The sequence below is a fragment of the Colletes latitarsis genome, chromosome 4 (assembly GCF_051014445.1).
Source record: "Colletes latitarsis isolate SP2378_abdomen chromosome 4, iyColLati1, whole genome shotgun sequence".
Taxonomy (NCBI): Eukaryota; Metazoa; Arthropoda; class Insecta; order Hymenoptera; family Colletidae; genus Colletes; species Colletes latitarsis.
Genome location: NC_135137.1, coordinates 32,725,252 through 32,747,511, shown reverse-complemented (window position 1 = coordinate 32,747,511; position 22,260 = coordinate 32,725,252). Strand labels below are relative to the sequence as shown.

At 34.5% G+C, this 22,260-nt stretch overlaps 3 protein-coding genes across 3 annotated transcripts; all 3 read right to left on the bottom strand.

Annotated features, from left to right (window-relative positions):
- Positions 1-41: 41 nt before the first annotated feature.
- Positions 42-848, bottom strand: LOC143341097 (small ribosomal subunit protein uS9m). The gene is made up of 2 exons (XM_076763718.1): positions 686-848; positions 42-316 (listed from the first exon to the last, which is right to left on the bottom strand). The coding sequence occupies exons 1-2, from the start codon at positions 819-821 to the stop codon at positions 225-227; spliced, it is 228 nt and encodes a 75-aa protein (XP_076619833.1). The 5' UTR covers positions 822-848; the 3' UTR covers positions 42-224.
- On the bottom strand, positions 719-13,659 carry Wtrw (ankyrin repeat domain 61 water witch). Its single transcript, XM_076763800.1, has 3 exons — positions 8,248-13,659; positions 1,664-4,772; positions 719-848 (listed from the first exon to the last, which is right to left on the bottom strand). The coding sequence occupies exons 1-2, from the start codon at positions 11,158-11,160 to the stop codon at positions 1,674-1,676; spliced, it is 6,012 nt and encodes a 2,003-aa protein (XP_076619915.1). The 5' UTR covers positions 11,161-13,659; the 3' UTR covers positions 719-848; positions 1,664-1,673.
- A 4,867-nt stretch (positions 13,660-18,526) lies between these two features.
- On the bottom strand, positions 18,527-21,981 carry LOC143340845 (putative inactive tyrosine-protein kinase Wsck). Its single transcript, XM_076763197.1, has 4 exons — positions 21,478-21,981; positions 21,239-21,393; positions 19,203-20,941; positions 18,527-19,119 (listed from the first exon to the last, which is right to left on the bottom strand). Exons 1-4 carry the CDS (start codon positions 21,642-21,644, stop codon positions 19,051-19,053), a joined length of 2,130 nt encoding a protein of 709 aa, XP_076619312.1. The 5' UTR covers positions 21,645-21,981; the 3' UTR covers positions 18,527-19,050.
- Between the last annotated feature and the right edge of the window lie 279 nt (positions 21,982-22,260).

Here is a 22,260-nt window from a genome sequence, read left to right as displayed (position 1 = left end):
TTCTTTTTCTAAAATAATAAATCGTATTTATTGCAATTATTATGACTACTGTGTTACCCTGTATTTATAATTAATCAGTTATTTTTTATCATTCGGTTTCCATAATTAAAACAAAGACCTTATAATGTGTAAGGTGATTATATCTTAGTTAAAAAATATTTTACAAGAATTTACTAAAATCTATTTATATAATTTTGAAAATACAGAGGATTGAAAAAGAAATATTAACGTTTTTTCCACGTAAATTTCCTTCGAGCTCCTTCCTGCCCAGGCTTCTTTCTTTCACGTTTTCTCCAGTCCCTTGTTAGAAGGCCAGCTAAATACAAATAATTAATTTTATCGAAATTATTATCAATAAATGTTTTGTATTTACAAAAAAAAAAAATTTTAACATTTCAGTTAGTATGACGAGTAACGAGTGACCTCATTACCACTTTGCGAATTACATTTAGAAATTAATATCTTCAAAAGAGAGCGCGCAGTAATAATTACATTCCAGTTTCTATGATAAATTAACAATACAAAATTCGAAAATTACGTTCATCTTTTGCGATAAGTTGACTTACAATCGTTGTTGAAATAAATTGAATTTAAAATCTATCATCGAATTTATTCAGGATGTATTAGGAAAAATAACTTATTTACTAACTATGTACTAATAATTAGATACCATTGTTGCCCTTACCAATTCTCATTTTTTCTATCATTTCAATATCGACAAAGTTTCGAAGCCCTTGTGAAATACCCCAACGAATAGCACCTGATTGTCCAGTTCGCCCCCCACCAGTAACGGTTGCTTCGATATCAACTTTATCACTCATATTCGAAAAAATTAATGGAAATATAACCTGTAATTTAAAACAGACTATGTTAATCATACTCTGGATCTACTTTAAAATGTGCAAAGTGAATATTCAACGCTTAGTTCGTAAATTAATAATTTTATTTAATATAAAACAAAAACACTTGTCTTTCCAAATCGATTAACTTGTATCTGCACTACTTGAAATAAACGTTAGGTATATTTGTTTCGTTAAATATCAGTATCATGCATCTTAAAATTTTATTTTGTAGAAATCATAATAAAATGGAGAAGATATCAATTTAATTACCTAATTAAAATATTTTATAGAGAAATGTGTCTTTTAGTAAAATGAGTCTTGGCAATTTTGTATTGCTAACACATTTTTTTCAGCTAAAGCGATGCGAATGATTGTAACATTTGATGGGCTTAATATTATATAAATATTGTCATTTAGAGAATAACTTTTAACAAAATTCTAAATACTAATTACTAAATTAGGCGGCTAGTTATCAATGTTTATCAAACATTATTAATTGTTCTTAATAGTAGAATTGCTATTCGTTCGTTACAATAATAATAATTACAACATACACTGCGGGTACAAACAATTTTAATAAATTCTAGCAGCCGTAAAACAAGCAGTCTGTGAAACAGTCGATAAAAACATAAAATATTAATGTCATTACTATCAATGTTAATTGATACCCCCATGAGTCACATCTTACGATATTTAAATTTATGACATTTACATAGAAAGTTAATTTATCGATCTTTGTTACGTTCGAAAGAGTATAGTGCACTTTCAATAATTTTCGTAGTTAAATTTTAGATAGAGACTTTAATTGTCAATGATAGTACCTAGGAAATGTCAATTTTTCTTTTCCTTCGCCAGATTCTGTATAACATTCTCCAGCGTTTTATTAGTGTTTAAGAGCTGCTCCTTTAGTAACTTGATAGTATCCTCGTAGGACTGTAGCTTATTAGTTAGATTTTCAATGACTAGTTGTAAATTAGAGTCAGAATTCTCCTCGCTCTGTTGTCTCATCCACATCACGTGATCGCTCAGACTGATGTTATCATCGTTCATAAACGGTATGTTCTTCTGGGCCACCTCGTAAGCCGCTTTTAGGATATCTTTTGGCAATCTCTTCTCCAAAGGGTTCAACGGTTTCACCACCAGAACCCTTTTTCTGTTCTCCACGTTGATCTTATGGTCCGACATCCATTTCCGGAAAGCGTAAGGGATCGAACTGTTGTGCAGAACCATCTCGGTGAAAAGGATTAATTTTGTCTGACGTACGAGTTTCGTGAGCCCGGCGTGATTTCTTAATCCTTGGATATCGTGGACAGCGATACCGACGAGCAGATTCATCAGGATCACGGTAACGAACACGATGAACAAAGTAAAGAGGATTTGAGAGCACACCGATAGCGGATGATAAATAACGAACGGTCCTTTGGTTTTATCGTCGATCTGGGTGATGAGTCCCTCGAAGTCTAGCTCGCCGGCCATCATCGCCAGCACTTTGATGAGACCGGTGAAAGGATTGCCGAAAGACGGTTCCCCGACGAATATAACACAAAAACTGACGGTAAATCCTATCAGCAGACCGGAGTAAGCCAGCAGCAATTTCGCAAACTCGAACTGTATATGAGTAAACATCGCCACGTAGGTGCCGAATGCTGGCAACTGACCGACCATCAGCATCAAGTTCGTCCACGCGCATAGTATCGCGAACGCTCCAACGTAATTTTGCCAATCGTACGTGCGACCCGTGTACACGAATGACGTGACGAACACGCTAATTATCACGACGCCATCCAGTACGTTGTCGATGTTGGAGAAATACTGTTTCGCCGACGTGTAGACCATGAAGCCGAATATCTTCCTGGGAATGGAGATACACGTGAAGATTAACAACAGGTACCATTGGATCTCGATCACCGGCCGCCTGAAGAGAAATCCAGAGAGACGCTTGCTGCTGCAGATCTTCAAGCTGTTCGCCTCGTCGTAATTGTAACATTTGTACGCTAACGCGGTGAGGACGTACGTGGTCATGCAGATCACGGTCATGGCGTACAGCATGATCCTGAGCAGATAGAATTTTCGAATCTTCTCCCATTTCAGGTGCAGGAAAGCCATCACCAAGGGGTGCGACAGCAAGTCTTTGCGGCGTTCCTGAACGAAGGTGTTGATGAAGCTGGTCTCGCACTGGTTGTCGCTGGGAAAGAGCAGGTCGAAGTGCAGCCTCATCTCGAACTCTCTGTTGTGAGGCACGGGTCTGCTGAGCGTTATGGAGGCGTCGAGCCTCTGTCGAAAGACTTGCAGAGATTCGGGTATCTTTCGGAGTATAATGTTCAGAGCGGACAACCCTGCGCTGGTTGTTGCGCTTACATCCGCGCCTGCCCAAATTAAAACGTCGACACAGTGGGATTGTTCGTTCAACGCGGCCACGTGAAGAGGAGTGAAGCCCGTTTTGTCCGCGGCGTTCATCAACGCTCCGTGCTTCAGCAACACTTCTACGAGCTTCGCGGACGAATGCGTGGTCATCACAGCGAAGTGAAGAGGAGTTCTGTGGGCTCTGTCCACCGCGTTTATGTTGGTGCCAGGGGACTTCAGCAGCAATTCGACGCACTCCATCGACTGGACGAAGCAAGCCACGTGCAACGGCGTCTCGCCCATGTGATTTTTCTCCACGACGCTCGTACCGCGGTCCAGCAATAATTTCACGATTTCTATCGCTCCTGCTCTGATAGCGGAATGCAACACGGGCTCGAGAATCTCCTGATAGAGATACGTGCTCGGTTTCGCGCCGTTATCAAGTAGCACTTGCGCCGCATCCAGAGATTTTCCAAGAACAGCGAAATGAAGGGCGGTATAGTGATTGATCGGGTTTCTGCAGTTTACATCGGCGCCCTTCTTTATCAGGTGTTTGATGCACGCTACGTTCCCGCTCAGAGAAGCTGCGAGAATGGCGTTCATGCCTGTACGGGACTCTGTGTATTCGAGATTCGCGCCTAATTGTTCCAATTTCGGTAACAAATGGATCAGGCCACGGTAACAGCACCACACGTAAATGATATTTCTTATTCTCTCTCCTGTGGGTAGCTCCGGTAACGCGTTGCATTTCTCCAATTCGAGCAGCAGCTTCATTTCCGCGGGCGTAACGATCGACCACATTATCGATCGAAGATCGTTACCGTTTACCTGTGCTTGCCTGAACACGTCGAGATTGTCGTAGAAGAGGGACTCGTCGGCTGGCGGAGGTGTACCAGCGTCAATTTCTATATGGTCGTTCGCAGAATCCACGACAGGGGTGTCGTTGATCACAATCTTCTGCGAGTTGCTCGTGTGTCGATACCTGACCGATCTGAACGTCGAGGCCAATCTCGTGGAAAGATGATCGTTGGATCGGTCGTTTAAGTTCGACATGGAACAATGCCTCGTTTTCCCGTCGCGAGTAGAAGGCATTCTCAACGTTTGCGTCGTTTTATTATTGACAATTTCATTAATGGAGCCATTATCCGTCCCCGCCGAATCGTGTTTCTCTTCGTCGAAGTAGATGCAGGAACGACGGTTCTTTAATCTTGTCAACGAATAATGTCTTGTCCTCTTCTCGTGGCTCGCCAACGATTTCATCCTTGTCGTGATCGTTTTATCGACATTTTCTTGAGCTTCTTTATCCCCTGCCTCTATCGTTCTCCGGCAATCCTTCTCGTCGAACGAAAGACGGCGATCTCTTAAACTCGTTAACGAATAACGCCGCGATCTTTCCTCGTCTACCATCGACGATGGCCTTTGTACGTTAATTTTCGGCACTTTGCTCGTGCTCTCGTGCGTTCGTTTGTCTTCCATTTCGTCGGTGGAATTTTTTTTCTCGCCGTCGGACGAGACGATGAAGGAACTGCGACGTAACACAAGGCACTCTCTACTATCGTGGATCTCCTCGGATGAACGTTCCAATCGTCATACCTCTGCCTCGCTCTTTTCTTCGTTTATCACGTCACGTCCCAAAGTCATTTGGATCACTTTAAGAGAATGCTCTCGTCATTGCAGTACACGCGACTGCTGGTGTCACTCGCCCGGCTGACTTATATCGGTCGCCTCTTATGGATTCATTCTATATATAAGTTGGATAGGAAAATACATACTTCCGTTCTGCAGGCTGTCCTCCTTCAAACGGGGACCTTGAACTTAAAAATTAACGGGATAGAGGTCACATCTACCAGCCGCTCGTTACGATAAACAAACTTTCTCCTGCGCGAATTCAACGAGATTTTCTTTTTCATCGGATATGCGCTTCTTCGAGTTCCTTCGACAGGTTGTCCGCGTTTCGATTTCTCTTCGGGGTAAAAGTAGTTGTTCAAAAACATCTCTTGCTTCTTGTTTCTTCGATTCCTTACGCGTGAAACTTTCGTTTCATCTTGTCACGATGCACGTCTATTAATGTTTCTCCAGTCTGCGAGTAACTTTTAAAAACAAATGTCGCGATTAAAAAGAATTCGACAACTGGCATGCTGTTCTGCGATAAATACAGATAAAACAGACGCAAGTTAATTTATTGCCTTATAGAGTTATACTGGCTGATTAATCACGTGCGAGGTGTATTTATAATTAATTTTATAAAGTTTGGTTACGCAACGAGTACGGTCATTAGGATCTGATTACTACAGTTGCTAATCAACCAACTATTGATGTTTTAATGTCACGGATATAAAATGTCACTGTGTGTAGACTATCGACTATCCACGTAACTTATTTTTAATGCACATGAAATTACTGTACCAATGGGAACGAGACTCTAAAATCTAGAGTGTTTAATTCTATAATAGTGTTCCATGTTAATTTCTTATTGTCATTTTTCTTAATTGCTATCAGCTTTCTATATTTTATATCAACTTCAATGATTTCGATTTATTTCGCGAATCGATTATGTCCATTCATGCTCTACAAAAAAGGTTCACCGACACACTTTAATAAAATTAATTACACTGGTTACTCCGCGTTATTTCGACGATTATAAAAACAGAGTTCACCAACATGGCACCTTTCCATTAACACGGAGAAAGCTACGATCGTAGATCCCCGAAACGCGACACGATCGCTCGATCGTGAATTTTTCACGGACCCTCGGAGCTGAAACTCCAACCGTTACAAGAGTTCGCGCGGTTATGAGCCTTTTTACGGATTCGTCGGGCTTTAAGATGTTCCGCAAAATCTAGATGGACTCACGGACCTGAAACTCAGTGACCTTGTTCACTTCCATCGTGGTCAGTAATTCTAAACTATATAGATATCTATCACTGTATATACTGTACCAAGCGTTCCTATTACGATTCCTTACGAATTGGAACCGGTTTCTTTTTAAATAATTCTAAACTACCTTATGAATGCCAAAGGCCATATTTGAATACGCTGCTGGCGAACCTGAAGTAGGTTTATTGTCTCCGTCGAAATTTACCAAAAATCGTCGTAACTTACATTGAACTTACGTCGAACCGATTGATCGTATAAAACTCGATGTTTTCCAAACACTTAGTCATTTATTAAATTAACAACTAAACGTTTGGAAACCACATGAAAAATCTTCAACGAACGGACAATATTTTTTATCTATCGAATATTTTAACATGGAAATATCGAGTGACTAAGCACATTTGCTGACTCAACAACTTGAAATATCCTTTAAATTATAATTCATGTGAACTAAAAAAAAAAGGGAATATTTTTTGGAGAAATATAGTCGTAATTATAATCGTGTTGGTGAAATGAAAAAATATTTCCTACAAATTATTAATCGAAGAAATGCAATTTTTTGTCTGTAGTTTGGGAGCACTAGTTTTTTCGCATTATAAAAACATAAATTGTAACATTAGCTATGTTCAAAGCCTCTCACGCGATAATATCGTATGCACGCGTAATCAGACGCTTTCACATTACACGAAATTTATGATTGATTCACGGTGATTTATTACACAAATTTTTGTGACCAAACTTCCTATAGTGAAGTTTGTAAATAAACTGTGAGTGCCGATTAACATATCGATTCGCATTCCGATTCCGTTTGACATCTTTTACGTTTGGTACTTAAACAGCTTGCAACACGTGTTTAGAATTACTGAAATTCCGTCTCCTCGAGCACGTACAAGATTATTGAGCAATAAAACGTTTTTTGAAACTGATGTGCAAATAACACAGGATCGCAGCATGTATTTAAAACAGGAACATTTATTTTTTCACAAAGTACTTTAAATGACTGCTGTCATTTCGATCGTGCTGTGTTTAATAAGAACTGGCGTAATTTTATTTCGATACAAATTTAAAATTTCTCCAATTGCTTGTTCAAATATTTTAACACCTTTTATTTCTTACCCAATTCCGCAAATAATATTTTCTGATAACATCATTATAACAAAATTTTTTTGTATGTATATATGAAATATCCATAGTACAAATTCATCGTAAAATGAACGAATGTATGAAAATTTCTTTAACGTTTCACGCGATTAAAAAATGATTTATTTATATTTATTCGTACAATTAAATAAAAAATTGAAATATATCAGAGATTATTCTTTACAATTAAATTATTATTTAATCGCATCTTATTTACAATCTTTTTATACAATTATTTACATAGCAATATGCGTATGATTTATAAAATTAAATATTAGTATTCCATATTGTACTCTGTTTGTTGTATTAATATTTGTTTTCTACACACTTCTCTTGTCTTTATGATATTCGTATTCTGGACGGACTTCAATTTCTTATTATACTGTACTACAATATTTCACAAATATTGAATAATATCTATACATAAAGAGTAAAAAGTCTATACGTATATCAAAATATATCAGGTATCTTTTTTCAATCTTTGTCATCGATAATTGTAATCCTAAATAATCTATATCTCTGTCATTTTGACATGAAAACAGTTAAATGTCATTTACCATGGAACTTATTTAAAATTAAAGAAAGGAAATTGGAATGATTTTAAGATTACATAATAACGTTCCTATTACATTATGTATGTATCGCTATCTTATAGATATCCGTTTCTCCGAATTTTATTTAGAAAAATATTCATACTGGGGTTTTCACGTTCAATTTTATTCATTCCTTTCTAAGTGGCTACGGCGCCTCGTGGGTTGTTTTTGTAGAAGAATGACGTCAAATCTTAAAACGGAACTTACAGAAACACTCAAACTATCGATACAGAAATTCCAGAGTCGAAAAAAATAAAATTATCATCTTTAATAGACTCTTTCGAATTTAAAAATAGAGTGACGAAATGATGTAAGTCTTCACGTACAATTTCGTTTGTGTGCAGTTGTTGTTCTGCGTTTAAAAAAACCACGTTTCTCATCCAAAGCTCTTCAGATCATTCGCACGATATTTCTCAGTCGTCGAGATTCCATGAATTAAGACATTGAATTTAATTAGTTTCATCCTCTTCTTTGCTCGTACTGTGCTGTTTGTCCGATACCAGGGCCATTATAAGGTCCTGGAGAAGCGTTTGATTTCTTTCGCAGATCCTCTTGAGCTCCTCTAATTCTCCTTTGATCGTGCTATCCTCGATAAAGGCGTCTTCCTCGGGTAAACGACGATGAATCGTCGAATATGGCTCGCTCTTGAGATACGTGTACGTCGTGCTGTTGCTCTTTCGGCTGCATAATGTTCCGGACGCGTTTTTACGTTCTTTGGCGACCTTGTGAGCGGCGGAAAGCAAATCGCGAGGCAATCTAGTCTCTCTCGGATTAAGTGGTCGAACTGTCAAAACTGCTCTCAGAGGTGACGGTAACAGCAGAGCTGTCCATCGCAAAAACTTCGTTAGCCGTTTTGGCATTAGGCCTAAAAAAAGAGCAGTCTCAACGTCGTAGATGAGTTTCGTTTGGCGAACGAGTTTGGCTAATCCTGCTGTTTTTTGCAGGCCTTTTATATCATGAACAGCTATTCCCACCAGCAGGTTCATCAGTACAATGGTGACGAACAAGAGGAACAGTACGAATGACAATTGAGCGGATAACTGAAGTAGAATCCAAGATGTGCCGCCAGCATCTGTAGGCTTACCATCTTCCTCTATGGGGAAGAATAGATCCTCGAAATTCAGTTCTCCAGTCATCATTACAAGGACCTTAATTAGGCCGATGTGCGGACTGCTGAACGATTTCGAGCGTGGGAAGATTACGCAGAAACTCGCGGTAAAGCCTACCAATAGACATGCATACGCCAAAAGAAGCTTGAACACTTGTGCTTGAACGCTAGTGAACATCGCTACGTACGCACCGAATATCGGTAGTTGGCCAATCATTAGCATAAGGTTGCTCCAGCCGCAGAGCACTGCGAATGCTCCCACGTGGCTCTGCCACGCGTACGTTCTACCTGTGTAGATAAACGAAGTGGCGAATACACTCAATATGACGCACCACTCCACCATGTTTTCGGCCTGAGCGAAAAACTGGCGGACCGACAGGTATGTCGGAATGCTGGTCAGCTTACGGATCGCTTCGAGAATAGTCAACACCATTAATGCGTACCATTCCATCTCCAGGAGAGCGGGATGTCGATAAAGAAAACCGTTTATACCGGTGGTATTTGCACATAATGGCGGCTGAGTATTGTCTAATTGGCCGTGCGACTCGTTGTAACAGTTATGCGCTAAAGCAGTCATTACCCAACCAGTGAGTATTAGAACGTAAAACAAGTAAAAGACCAGCCTGCCCACGTAATACTTCCGGATCTTCTGCCATTTCAAATGTAGGAATGCCTGGCAGAGCGGATGTTCCAGAATCTCTTTGTATCCTTCCTTCACGAAAGTGCCAAGGTATCTGATCTCACCTTGTTGCTGGTGCATCAACAGAGGATGAAAGTCCAGACGAAGCTCTATTTCTCCCGTGGCGGATCCATGTTGATGCAGCGTTATAGAGGTGTTCAGTCTCTGCTTAAAGACGTTCAATGACGTTGGGGTTTTGCGCAAGATGATAGACAACGCGCTCGTTCCACCCTTCGTTCTGGCGCTCAAGTCTGCTCCGCGTTGTATCAGTATGTCCACGCATTGCGACAATTCGTTCAAAGCTGCGATATGAAGTGGCGTATAGCCATATTTATCAGTTTTGTTCACGTTCGCCTTCCAAGTGACGAGGAATTCGGTAACCTCGTAAGCCAATAAAGATCTTCCTAAAGCGAGGTGCAGAGACGTTCTGCCGTCGTTGTCTTCGACGTTAGGATCGCAGCCACCTTTTTTCAGCAGTATCTCCACGCATTCCAAGCAATGAGAACGAGAGGCTATGTGCAAGGCCGTCTGACCTCTGTGATTTTTCAAATGAACGTTCGCGCCATGTTCCACCAACAAATCGACGATTTCCACGCAGCTAGCCTCCGCCGCTAAATGCAGAGCAGTGTCGCCCTTCTTGGTCATTAGGTCTAGATGACAACCGGCGTCTAAAAGCATCGTCAAGCAAGCAGGATCCCCTTTATCCGCCACATGGTGTATAGCAGCGTAACCGTTGCAATCCAAGTCGTTCAGAGTCGGATTATTCGGTGCTAATAATTTTAACACGTTCGAAGCGTTCGATCTGGCCGCAGCATGCAAAACAGTCTCTTCCCCCAATGGAGATTCCTGACTGATACCCAGCTGAAGAAAATGCTGAACTACTCTAGAAGCATTCCCAAAAGCGGCATAATGAAACGGAGTGTGAGTTTGTTCCAAGTACATATTAGCGCCATTGGTTAATAGGTATTGCACGCCTTCCAAAGAATTGCTGAACGCGCACAGGTGCAGCGGAGCGAGACCTTGTCCCTGCTCCGAATAATTTAAATCTGCTCCGCACTTATGCAGAGCAGCGATAAGGTCCACTTGACCGACAAAGCTGGCGTAAAGTAAGAGAGTGTTTATTTCCTCTCGTTTGTATACGGTCGCGACACGCTTCGGATCGTCTAAGTCTAGTTTGTTCATCTCTAGGTCGTCTAACAGCTGCAACCGACCACCCACGTATCTCATGTGCTCTATCAGACGATTCCTGATTATATCTTTGTTGACCTGCAACGTGCAATTAAACTCTTCGGTACAGGAGCTTTCGCTGGCGCACACTGAATAACAATGAGGCTCTTCTATCGGAGGCGGTGTACCATAGTTCAGACTCCGTTCGTCTGTCGACCAGCCCGTTTCCGCTTCCGTGCGCGGCGGCGTGCTCTTCGACGCTAGCCATCGAGCCAGAATCAGAGAAGACACGGTCGTACGCTTTGGAACGCGTGGAATGGACACCGCTACGTTCTCAATGTCGACGATCTGTTCCACTTGTACCTTCTTCTTTGGCAGCGACGAAGCTGCGATCTGCGAATGGTTCGCCATCCTCCTCGTTCAGTACTTTACGTGATTACATCATCAATCTACAAAGATATTGTTATAAGTACTAATTGCGAAAGAGACTTCACTCGGGAAGTAATAATTTATTACGCCCATTAATATTTTCATTGAAATTTATATTTTGCAATTTTAATTTGAGCCAAGAGTCATCCCATGATTTCATACATAACTAACAGCTTCGTCTGATAAAACTTTCTCGAATGTAATTTCAAATCTCTTCTTAAGAAGGTATTCTAGTACACACGTCAATTTTGTATGTTTTTGAAATTTAAAGAAAAAAGCATTTTTACATACAAATGTATATAATGATAACAAACTGAATTGGACTTTTATTATTTTTTTTATTCAAAACCTCATTCGAACAAGCGTAATAAATTTTTCCAACTGCTTTAACGTGTTTAACTTTGTTGCAGAAATAATAAAATTTTATACGTTTCGATAATGTTTAATGATTCCAACGATGCCAATTTTGAATCGTTTTCATTAAAAAAATGACTTTCAAGATTGAATCAATTAAGACTTCATCCTGTTATTAAATATAGATCTTGATAAGAGGTATTCAAAAGTCTTATGTAATAACGTTCCAGCATTAACAGTTCAGCCAAAAAGTTAAATTTATTAGCACAATATACGTATCAAATTATAACTATACTTAATTCAACACTCAATGACCTGGTACGTTTAAATTCTACGTAATTTTTAATGAATTCGAGTAATCAAACGTTTGATTATGATAATGATTGCAACGAAGTGTAAGAAATATAGGCGAAGATCTTTGATGACGTCTGAATCTGGTCCGAGACGCATCGTGTGAGGCGGGAATGTCAATTGGAAAATCGGACACATACATTGATAACTATAAACTGCCACTCCGTTACCTTTAACACATTGGCGACCGGTAACGAGAATTCTCGTTTTCATAAGATCCACGTTGGCGATCCAAAAACAAGATTTCTCGTTTGCGAGCACTAGCATGATTTCTTGATTATTTTCAAACTAATGATTTTTTTTTTTTTTTTTTTTTTGCTTTTAAACGTTAGCAATTTTGTTGGAGTCACTAACAAAATTACGTCCAAATAAAAAAAAGTTTTATTTAAATATATATTCGTTTAAAAAAATAATCGCAGTTTTATCGTATGTCCTTCAAATAACTGTATATGATCAACAAAACCTGTTCCACGGAAAATTTGAGGAAAACATTAGCGGTCGACAATGTATTAAACTGATATTATTTATATACAGTTCGAGTCCTTCGTATGTCGAAGACTGGAACATTCTCGACATTCCATTTCGACCCCAAAAACACAACAAAGATACGCAAGATGACGTTCGCACATATTTTGCATTCTTAGAACATTAAGATCGACGATGTAACTCTTGCAGCGAAAAGGAAATATTCATAAAACTTCATATTTCATTTACACACAGATTATTGAAACATAGAAATTCGTCACAAATGAAATAGAACATTTTAATTAATTTTAAATAGAAATTTAAAACTACATTCGAGAAATTTATATATCGATCGCGCGTATCGAAAATACTTCACAGGCGTGACATTTATAATTTAGGTAATTTACCAAAACCGTCCAAAACCATTAACGACCGTAAACGAATTTTAAACACTAGTCCAATTTATTTTTCATTTTGTTCACTGTAAGATCTGCAAGACTGGTTTTAAATAGTATAATCTTATGTTTAGATTACAGAAACTAGTTCACTACAAAATTTATGGGATTGACTCTTTAGCTTTTCTTGTAATCAAGAATTTCTCTGACTTTCTAAAGTAATCACGTTTTGATGATCGATGCAACGTGGAGATTTTTATTATGGCTCTTTACCGGATAGCTTGGAAAATGTCGCAATAAGAACCAACAGCGATGCCTTTCACGCGCAAACTTTATCGGTTGGCTCAAACGAACGATTTGAAACACTCAAAGTGCCGGTACCATTCCAAACACCGTGGATCTGTCGTACTATCGGACGGCTCGATTAATACTGCGCTCGGATCGAGCTTCTTGCACGCACCGTCTGTTCTGAGATCGCGGAATTCGCATAATCTCGTCTCCTTTGCGCTCGTATAAACTTCAGTTCTCTTGCATCCGAAATTCATTAATAATTTCTTTACAATTTGAATATGTTGCGTGACCGTAAAGATCACGATAAATTTCGTGCACAGAAACGATACCAATTCCCATGGTATAGTTTATATCTTTAACATTAAAAACTTTCGAAATTCGCGAATTTCATTAAAAATTTCTGTTAGATGTAGTCATCGTTATGTGATCGTAGAGACTCTGATAAATCGTACACATGAGAACTTCTAATTCTCATTGTCTCGTCTTCTTCTCGTCTCTGTTTCTCTTTAATTTCAAATTCAGAAATATAGAAACAGTAAAACCTCTGTTATGTAAACTAATTGAAAGATAGAAGTATTTATATAAGAGAATTTTCACGTAATAAAATATTCGTAAGTGTTCTGTTTGGATGATTTTATCATGTATTGATTAATTACTAAATTAATTAATTATACATTTTGAATTAAATACCCAGACTATGAAAAATGAGATAAGGCTAACTAATAATTACGTTTTTTAAAAGGAAATTTGAATCTTTGTAGATGAATCTTTAGGCGATGAATATTAATTATCGACCACGATTTCTCCAAAGCCATATTTAAAGAAAATGATGAGAAACCACTTGTATATACACTTAAAAGAATGTACATAGAATGTTAAAGATCAACCAGGGCAAAAAACTACATGCCTCTTCAACTTTGTCATTGAAAAACTATTTATCCTTGAAGTAGTGATTGTAACAAGTTCCGTATTCTAGCAAGTATAAGTAAGTTAAGTATACATAAGCAATTAATGTATTTAAATAATTAAAATATTAATAAATAAATTATATAAACATTTCAAATCGTTTAAAAAAATGGATCAAAAAATATTCTTCTACATATTTCGCTTCGCGCCCCAAGCAAGCCTTCTAAATCTGCGCCTATTTTATAATCACACTTAAATAAATCTGTATCAAAATCTGGTGTAATTAGAAAAAACAGATCTTAAAATGAAATTAATATTAATATTTAAATACATTATTTAATATAAATTGGATATTTTCATGAAATGATTAATTCTTAGAAAGTAATTTTTACAGTTTAAGTTGTTATACATATTAATACAAGTTTAAACAACTTTATATAATCCAATACTTAAACTGAACTAAATGAACAATGCATTCTTTTACTTTAATATAAGATACATATCTATACCAATATAGTAGTGAATTTAGTACTTACCATACGTTTTTCCTATTGTTTCACATATTATTTTATATTTTATGTTGTGATACACAATTGTACAATTATTAAATTAGAAACGTAATAAAATACAAATTACATGCAACCCTAAACATGTAAATTCCTCATACCAATAGAAATTAAAGTCCTTTACCATTTTGCAATCTGATATTTCATTCTTGAAATATAAACAGATTGTGAAATGGTAAATTATTTTCCGATTTCTATTAGTTCTAAGAATTTGTATGTTTTGATTCATCTCATAATATTAGAATATATTACATATGTTAGTATCAAAACCAAAATTTGAATACTAACAAGTTATCATCCAGTAATTGTTCGATAAATAATAACAACTAGTAGTATAAATTCATTTACAATAATTATTTAAATTGTTTTCTAAGAACTTACTTGTTCACGGCATTGTATGTCCTGAAAGTACGAAATACTCTTCCCATTAATAGTAATATTTCCAGATCCATTACCTAACACTTTAACCGTTCCTCTGGAATTTTTTCTCATACAGCCTATAAAAATGCAACAATTTAATAAAATATATTAAACAATAAATAAAGAACAAAAATCAAGGAAGAAATTTATATACTAAACATTATGGATTATATTAAATATAATAAAACTATAATGTAATAATGATACTAATTTTAATACATTATATTATATACTTACATTCAACTAAAACAAAAGGTCTATCATTGCTATCATATTGCAACTGTAAAAGAAAAACATGTTAACTTTTTTAATCTAAAAAAAATAAATACAGCGATAAAGGGTATTCAAAATATACTTACAGGTGGGAGATCGGTATTTTGAGTAATTATTTTTAATATATTTCTGTATTGCATAACAAAATCAGATTTATGATTTGACAGAGGATGTTGTATTAGTTTATCAAAACATTTAATAAGGTATTCATACTAAAATAAATCAAGATATTTAATACATTTTTCAAGAAATATGTTACTATAAAATAATCGAAATATATAAATTGTACATACTTCTTCTGTTTTAATTGTTTCCATTATTTTAGATTGTATTTGTTTATGTGAACACCATTCTGATCCCAATGGATCACTAAAATAATAAAAATTAAAATATGAATAGAACAATATATAAAAAAATAATCATTTATAAATTATTTTAATAGTATAATGAAATAAGCATAATAAACAAATTTAAACTTACAATTTATCCTCAGTGGAAGGTAACTGTTTTCTAGAAATTTTTTCATCTTCCATTTTATTCAAAAGTTTTATTGAGTCTGCAATATTCTGCATATAAAAATATTCTTCATGTACATAAAATTTGCTACAATAAAGTACAATATATAAAAAAAATAACTATACATTACAAAATGACTTACATAAAGTATTTCATAATAAACAGGTTTACAAGTATAAAACAAGAAACTATATGGTCTACCAGTTTCAGAAAATTCTGCTTCCTTCTTCTCTGGAAATAATTTCTCTGGAGGAGCCATCATAGGACGTGCTCTCCAGTCATATAAACCAGAAGGTAACAAATATTCTATTGCATTCTATAAAGATAAGTAATGTTTATACAATTTGAAGAAACATATTGCCCAAAGGTAATACAAATTGTATATAATAATATATTATATAAAATATAATTTTCATTAAAAGTACATTAATTCCTTATCTCAGTTTTATTTTATTTATATTACAAGTTATATGATGATCTAAGCATCATAGAATTTCAAATATTACTGTTCAATTTTATTAATATCAAAGGTTATAAAACAAGGTATTATGTATATCTGAAGAAAATCATATTTTATATGAAATGAATATAATTACTTCAATGTAGGCATCCGTCAAAGCGTCAAGCTCTACACCCATCATATTAGCTAAATGTCGTTTTCCTAAATCATAAGACATTGCTTCTTTCTTCAGAAATTCCTCTAAAATTAATAATTAGTTGTTATAGATTATTCTTATATTTAACTCAATGGTAATATTAAATCTTATGTCAAATTTGTACAATATTAATATGGTCTGTTTAAAACTTACTATAATTTCTAGCTTGTTGTAAATATACTTTCATAGCTTTACTTAGTTTTTTATTCGATGTATTTGGAAAACTATCTTCTATCATATAATCAATTTCATTATTGATGGTACTATACGACTTCGACGTTACATTCTAAAATAATAAAAATTGTATCTTTATTGAATTGCGAATTATGTTAAGGTTATCACATTGACTTAGTACTTGATAAACACTTTTTAAATAAAGAATTAAGTAATATAAAAGTTTAAATTTACCAAAAGTCGCTTGATATTTATAGTGCCTCTAACTTCTCTAATATTATTAACATTTATTACATTTCTAACATTTAATAAACGTATAAACTTTGTCAGAGCCATGTTCACACGAGGTAAACAACATCTGACCATGCCCGATCTGGCCACACTGCTTATGATCGTTGATTCTGTGCAAAGTTACGGGACACCATATAGTGCCCTATATTAATGTATATACCTACGTATGCACGCCTAAAACGTTTTTTGAAATACATTTGACAACAAAATAAGATTGCATAATATCCTAAACAAGGAAAATAGCATTACAAGAAAAATAGTAAACAATAACACGTGAATATTATGAAAATATAAAATCAATGCCTCGACAACCAAAGTGCGTTGAAAATGCATTGGGTTTCGTTATAATAATAGTAGTATCAGTAATTTACGTTACATATTATTCTATAAATGTATCTAATTTCTTTTGTACGATTTTCATTGATAGCTAGGTTTTATACATAGACAATGCCTAATTTAATTCATTGAATATTACTGTAATTTTTAGTATATTTTTTTTTTTATTAAAGTTTATAGTCGCATTAACAACTTAGGTCATGTGCAACTTGGTACATTTACATTCTATTCTTCTAGCATTTTTCAATCGCGTTGCACAGTGGGAATACAATGTGTTTGTGCGTGAGTACAAGCTTGCTTTTTTTTTTACAGTTTGATGTAGATTTTGATTTCATTGAGGAAGGCAATTATGTTATTAGTATTTTCACGTGAGTTTATTATTTCATTTATATTGTTTTGGATTTTATGTTTTCTCCTAATCTTGTTGAGATGATGGCAGTCAAATAGTATATGCTTAATGCTGAGAATTTTTGTTACACATCAAATAAAGAAACATTATATTGCATATCTGTATACAAGTTTCAATCATTTAATGTGATTTTTATGTTTTAAAGAAAAAAACCTATCAAACCATTAAGTGTAAAATTTCAAGTCACAGTCACTGTAGGTATAAAATAGTAAACATTTCAGCTGTTACATGCAAAAATATTTGGATTTAATGAGCTCTATATTAGGTTACTACTCTTTGACACTAGATACAAATGTTTTAGAGTGTGTGTGTATGTATGTATATATAAGTATAATAAAATGACTAAATTTTAGAATAAATACTGATACAAATATTAAATTTGAGATCATTCTTTTGTTTTAAAAAAAATCCCTCCTAAATATAAATGCAATTATTATCACATAAATATTGCAATTATATAAAATCTGTAAATCATAAAGTGTATACATATGATTTCCACCACATTATACAGGGTGTTTGACCATTCCTGTGAAAAATTTTAATTGCGAATTCTAGAGGCCAAAATAAGATGAAAATCTACGATACTAATTTGTTGATTGAGGCTTTGTTAAAAAGTTATAAAAGAAAAAGAATTTTTTTCTCGAAAGTACATAGGATTTCGGGGGTATGTGTATTCACCAAAAATGATTGTAGTTGACCCCCGCAATCAAAAATAATTTTTCCAGATCGATTTGAAATTTTTTAATTTAATTTTTTAATAATTTTTTAAGGAAGCCTCAATTAACAAATTAGTATCTTTGATTTTCGTCTTATTTTGGCCTCTAGAATTTCCCATTAAAATTTTTCCCAGTGGTGGTCAAACACCCTGTATATCAAAATAATAATGTGTATGAAAAAACATGTAATTAAAAATATGTGGAATAATAGTTTGGTATCGCTTTATTTATTCAAAATACTATAATCATCTAAAATTTTTAGAAATGAAACACTAAATAAGTACTTTTTTTTGTAATACAATCATTTTACAAAACAACAAAACATATTTGAGATTTTTTATTCAGTTATCATTAGCGTAATTTGAAAATCTAAATAAAAGTGTCTCTTATTGTTTTATAGTATTTATAATAAATCCATTGTCATTGTTATAATGTTGTTTTCTAAATGGAAAGTTATACTTTGCAAAAACTGTACCTGTTTTCAACCTTATCCTAAAAATCGTGGACGGAAAGTGTTATCAGTTATAAGTGTATATATTGTTTTATAAAAAAAATAAAAAAATATAAAATAAAGATCTAAAGTACTGTGAAAAAAATATAAAATGTTACATATAATAAGTTGTAGCAATGGTAACTATATAAGTATATAAAGATAGTGTTTAAGAATACTTAAAGAATATAAGATTACTATGTACAATACAATAAATATCATGTAAATACAATAAAAATATGAACACCTGTGTATTAATGACATTAATTTAATTCTAATTCTGGGATGCATGGTTCTGTAATTGTTGTAATAGGACAGATGCTTAAAGTATCCTAAAAATATAAAATTCAATAAAGAATATATGAATGAAGGAATATTTTATTTTCAATGTTTTAAGAATAAAAAGAATAGTTACCAATCTTGTAAGTTCTGAAAATGTTGGTCTTTCTTCACTTTCGACATGCCAACAAGACGACATAACTTCGTAAAGCGGGTCAGGAGTATCTAATAATTGCGGTAATCTAACTCCTCGCTCAACTGCTTCTTCTACTTCGCTTTCAAGTACAAGATTAGAATATGGTGTACCACCCATACTGAGCATTTCCCATAAAAGTACACCAAACGCCCAAATTACTGCTGGCAATTGCTTTTTTTTATTACCAAAACATTCAATGGCAGTCCATCGAGTGTATTTTATATCTTCTATAGCATACTTAGCAATACCGTAACCCATTAATTTAGGTGTCCAATCGTTGCATAGACCTACGCTACGCGCGCACAGATAATCATGTACAATTTTGCAATTTTCAAGATGTTGTAAAGCAGATGCTATCATAGATCCCATAGGTAGAATCTGATTAACTGGAAATGTATTTCCGGATCTTGCAGCCAACAATCGATTTTTTAATGTTTGAAGTGGCAACTCTAGTACAACATACAATGTATTATCCGTTTCGCAAGTTCCTACTAGATCTGCAAGATATTTCATAGGGCATGCTCTAATACAAACATCCAATTCTCGTAACATATTCCTTTTCTCTGATGCTTTTAATACTCTGTCAGCTATAATATGAATTGCTACAGTACAAGATTTCCCATCTTTCTCCACTGTACCTGTGTGAGTAGCACCAAATCGTCCTCTACGTATTATAGTGTCACTAATTGTTAATACGTTTTGTGGTATGGTCCATACCTTGTTTTTTAATTCTTGGTAATGATTTGTTCTTTCCGGTACATCTTCTGGAATGTACGCCATATTGTCAATTTCGTATAGTGGTCCTTGTAACGTAAGTTCTTGTTGTTCTGGAAGCTTTTGCATACGAAATTTTTCATGACGTTGTCGCAATACAAAATACAATACTATTAAAGCTACAAGCAATGCCCCTAAAAGACCAATTGCAACACAAAGTATGATCGTTGTTGTATCCATTTTGGTATTCTCATTTTTACCATAACTTTTTAAGTTGCTAATCAAGTCTGAATAAGCAAATTGCACTTCTCTTTGAAATCTAGATATCACTGCTAAACCTATCTGAGGATTTGTTTGAGTATTCAGAGGTGCATTGTAATATCTTCCAATCATTTTTCCATCACCGACTGTAAACCTTTTATATTTATAAAATTCAGAAGATTCAAATTCTCCTGTAATATAATATGCTAAACCTTCTTGCTTTGATTTTTCATAATTATAGTACATAATATTAGGACTTGATGGAGGTATTACACCAGACTGAACAACAAATACTTGATATGAGCTAACAGGTCCATATTCGCTATTTCCTTCTGATAATAAGACAGTTATGGTAGTACTTGTTTGTTCTATTACTTTTGGCATAATTGGTTTATTAGGTGGGGCAATTAGTGTCCATCCTGAAATATACGCGGGCTCGCTATTTCCTTGAGTGTTAGTTGCTATGATAGATATATTATATTTTGTGCCTGGTTGTAGATCTCGTAAAGTAATATTGTTTATAGTTCCCCCTTGCACTTGACTTTCTACAACTGGTAATAGATCAGAAGCATGTGTTTCAATAACTGCTGCTTTCAAAGTATAAGATGTAATATTTCCATTAGATATGTTGGGTGGTTCCCATGTAATTTGTAAACTATCTAGACCATTGTGAATTATTTCTATTCTTCTTGGTGGGCTAGGACCTATAAAAAATATGCAATTAATTAACAGATATAAGAAATTTTTATATTATATTAACATATTGATTGCCATGCCAGTTTCCCATTTATTCAAATTGTAGAGTGATAAATAAAAATATTCAACAATTCAATGGTGTATTTGTTGTTTTATAGCATTTCTAATAACAGTAACATTGTATACAATTTTACAAGTATTCTTTCCTTATAAACAATTTTGCAACATTGTGTTTGAAATGCTAGTCACCATAGTAAGAAATGTATTAAATATTAATTATACATAGCAATATTTAATAGATGTACCTTTTTGTCCAGTTGAATAAATACTCATTGCTTCCTGACTGCCGCAATAATTATTTGGATCAGCAGTGCAAGGATAAGTACAAGAAGTAGATATACCTTTTCTACCATAATTACTACCGCAAAAACAGTCTTGACCATTCATTAATCCAGCAAACCTATGGATCATTTATAGAAGACATGAATTGTTAGTTCCTTTATTGTTAATGTTAATAAATACAGACGATAATTCTATAACTTACATGTAATAACGAGAACGACACTTTTTGATACATTCTGCTGGTATACTATCACGATTTGATATCGGGGTTGGTAAATCCGGATCTAACACAGAACTCCGAAAACAACCCTCGTATTTTTGACTAAGTACATGACTGCAGAAATAAAAAACTAACGATAATACTATCATTATAAATTATATTAGTTTCCAATATGATTTTTATAACGTGATCTTTATCGGCGTCGCTAAGTACAAAATACAGAAGAAAACATTCTTTAAGAATAGTTTACATCTGAGTCAATGAATAAATGATGTCACTATACTGTCGATGAAAGAACAAGGTTAACTGTATGTCATATTTCATTGCTTTTTAGTGTAAACCGATAGAATACTTCATTGTTTTTTGTCATTTTTACTTATTTTGGAAATTTTTTATGAATTTTTATAATGCATTAACAAATGTTAAAATGCAAACTTCACGGGCGTGGTTGCATTTATTTACTTCGCTATACTTAGTGTGGCATAGTATCACTACTATCGCTACTATTAAACAAGTACTGCATACTGCATGCATTATATTAAATGGTGCTAATATTATTTTAAACATTAATTTCCTAATTCTTTACCTTGAAACATTTTTGTTTCAAAAAGTTGTTAGATACCTTCTTTGTTAAAGAAAAATGTGTTTTTGAGTTTTTTCTTTAAATGTTATTTCTAATGCATTGCAATAATTTTTTATTATATTTCGTTATAATTTTTGTTATACTCAATATTATATACTAATGTTATAGATGTTAAATAAAAA

What these genes read in the sequence shown, in the direction of transcription:
- LOC143341097 (XM_076763718.1), bottom strand. Translation starts at nt 821, where the DNA reads ATGAGTGATAAAGTTGATATCGAAGCAACCGTTACTGGTGGGGGGCGA. An exon ending in GATAGAAAAAATGAGAATTG is followed by an intron (nt 317 to 685) that starts GTAAGGGCAACA and finishes ATTTGTATTTAG; the next exon opens with CTGGCCTTCTAACAAGGGAC.
- Wtrw (XM_076763800.1), bottom strand. Translation starts at nt 11,160, where the DNA reads ATGGCGAACCATTCGCAGATCGCAGCTTCGTCGCTGCCAAAGAAGAAG. An exon ending in AAGAAGAGGATGAAACTAAT is followed by an intron (nt 4,773 to 8,247) that starts TAAATTCAATGT and finishes GCAGAGGTATGA; the next exon opens with CGATTGGAACGTTCATCCGA.
- LOC143340845 (XM_076763197.1), bottom strand. Translation starts at nt 21,644, where the DNA reads ATGATAGTATTATCGTTAGTTTTTTATTTCTGCAGTCATGTACTTAGT. An exon ending in TTATTCAACTGGACAAAAAG is followed by an intron (nt 20,942 to 21,238) that starts GTACATCTATTA and finishes TATTTTTTATAG; the next exon opens with GTCCTAGCCCACCAAGAAGA. An exon ending in TTTCAGAACTTACAAGATTG is followed by an intron (nt 19,120 to 19,202) that starts GTAACTATTCTT and finishes TTATATTTTTAG; the next exon opens with GATACTTTAAGCATCTGTCC.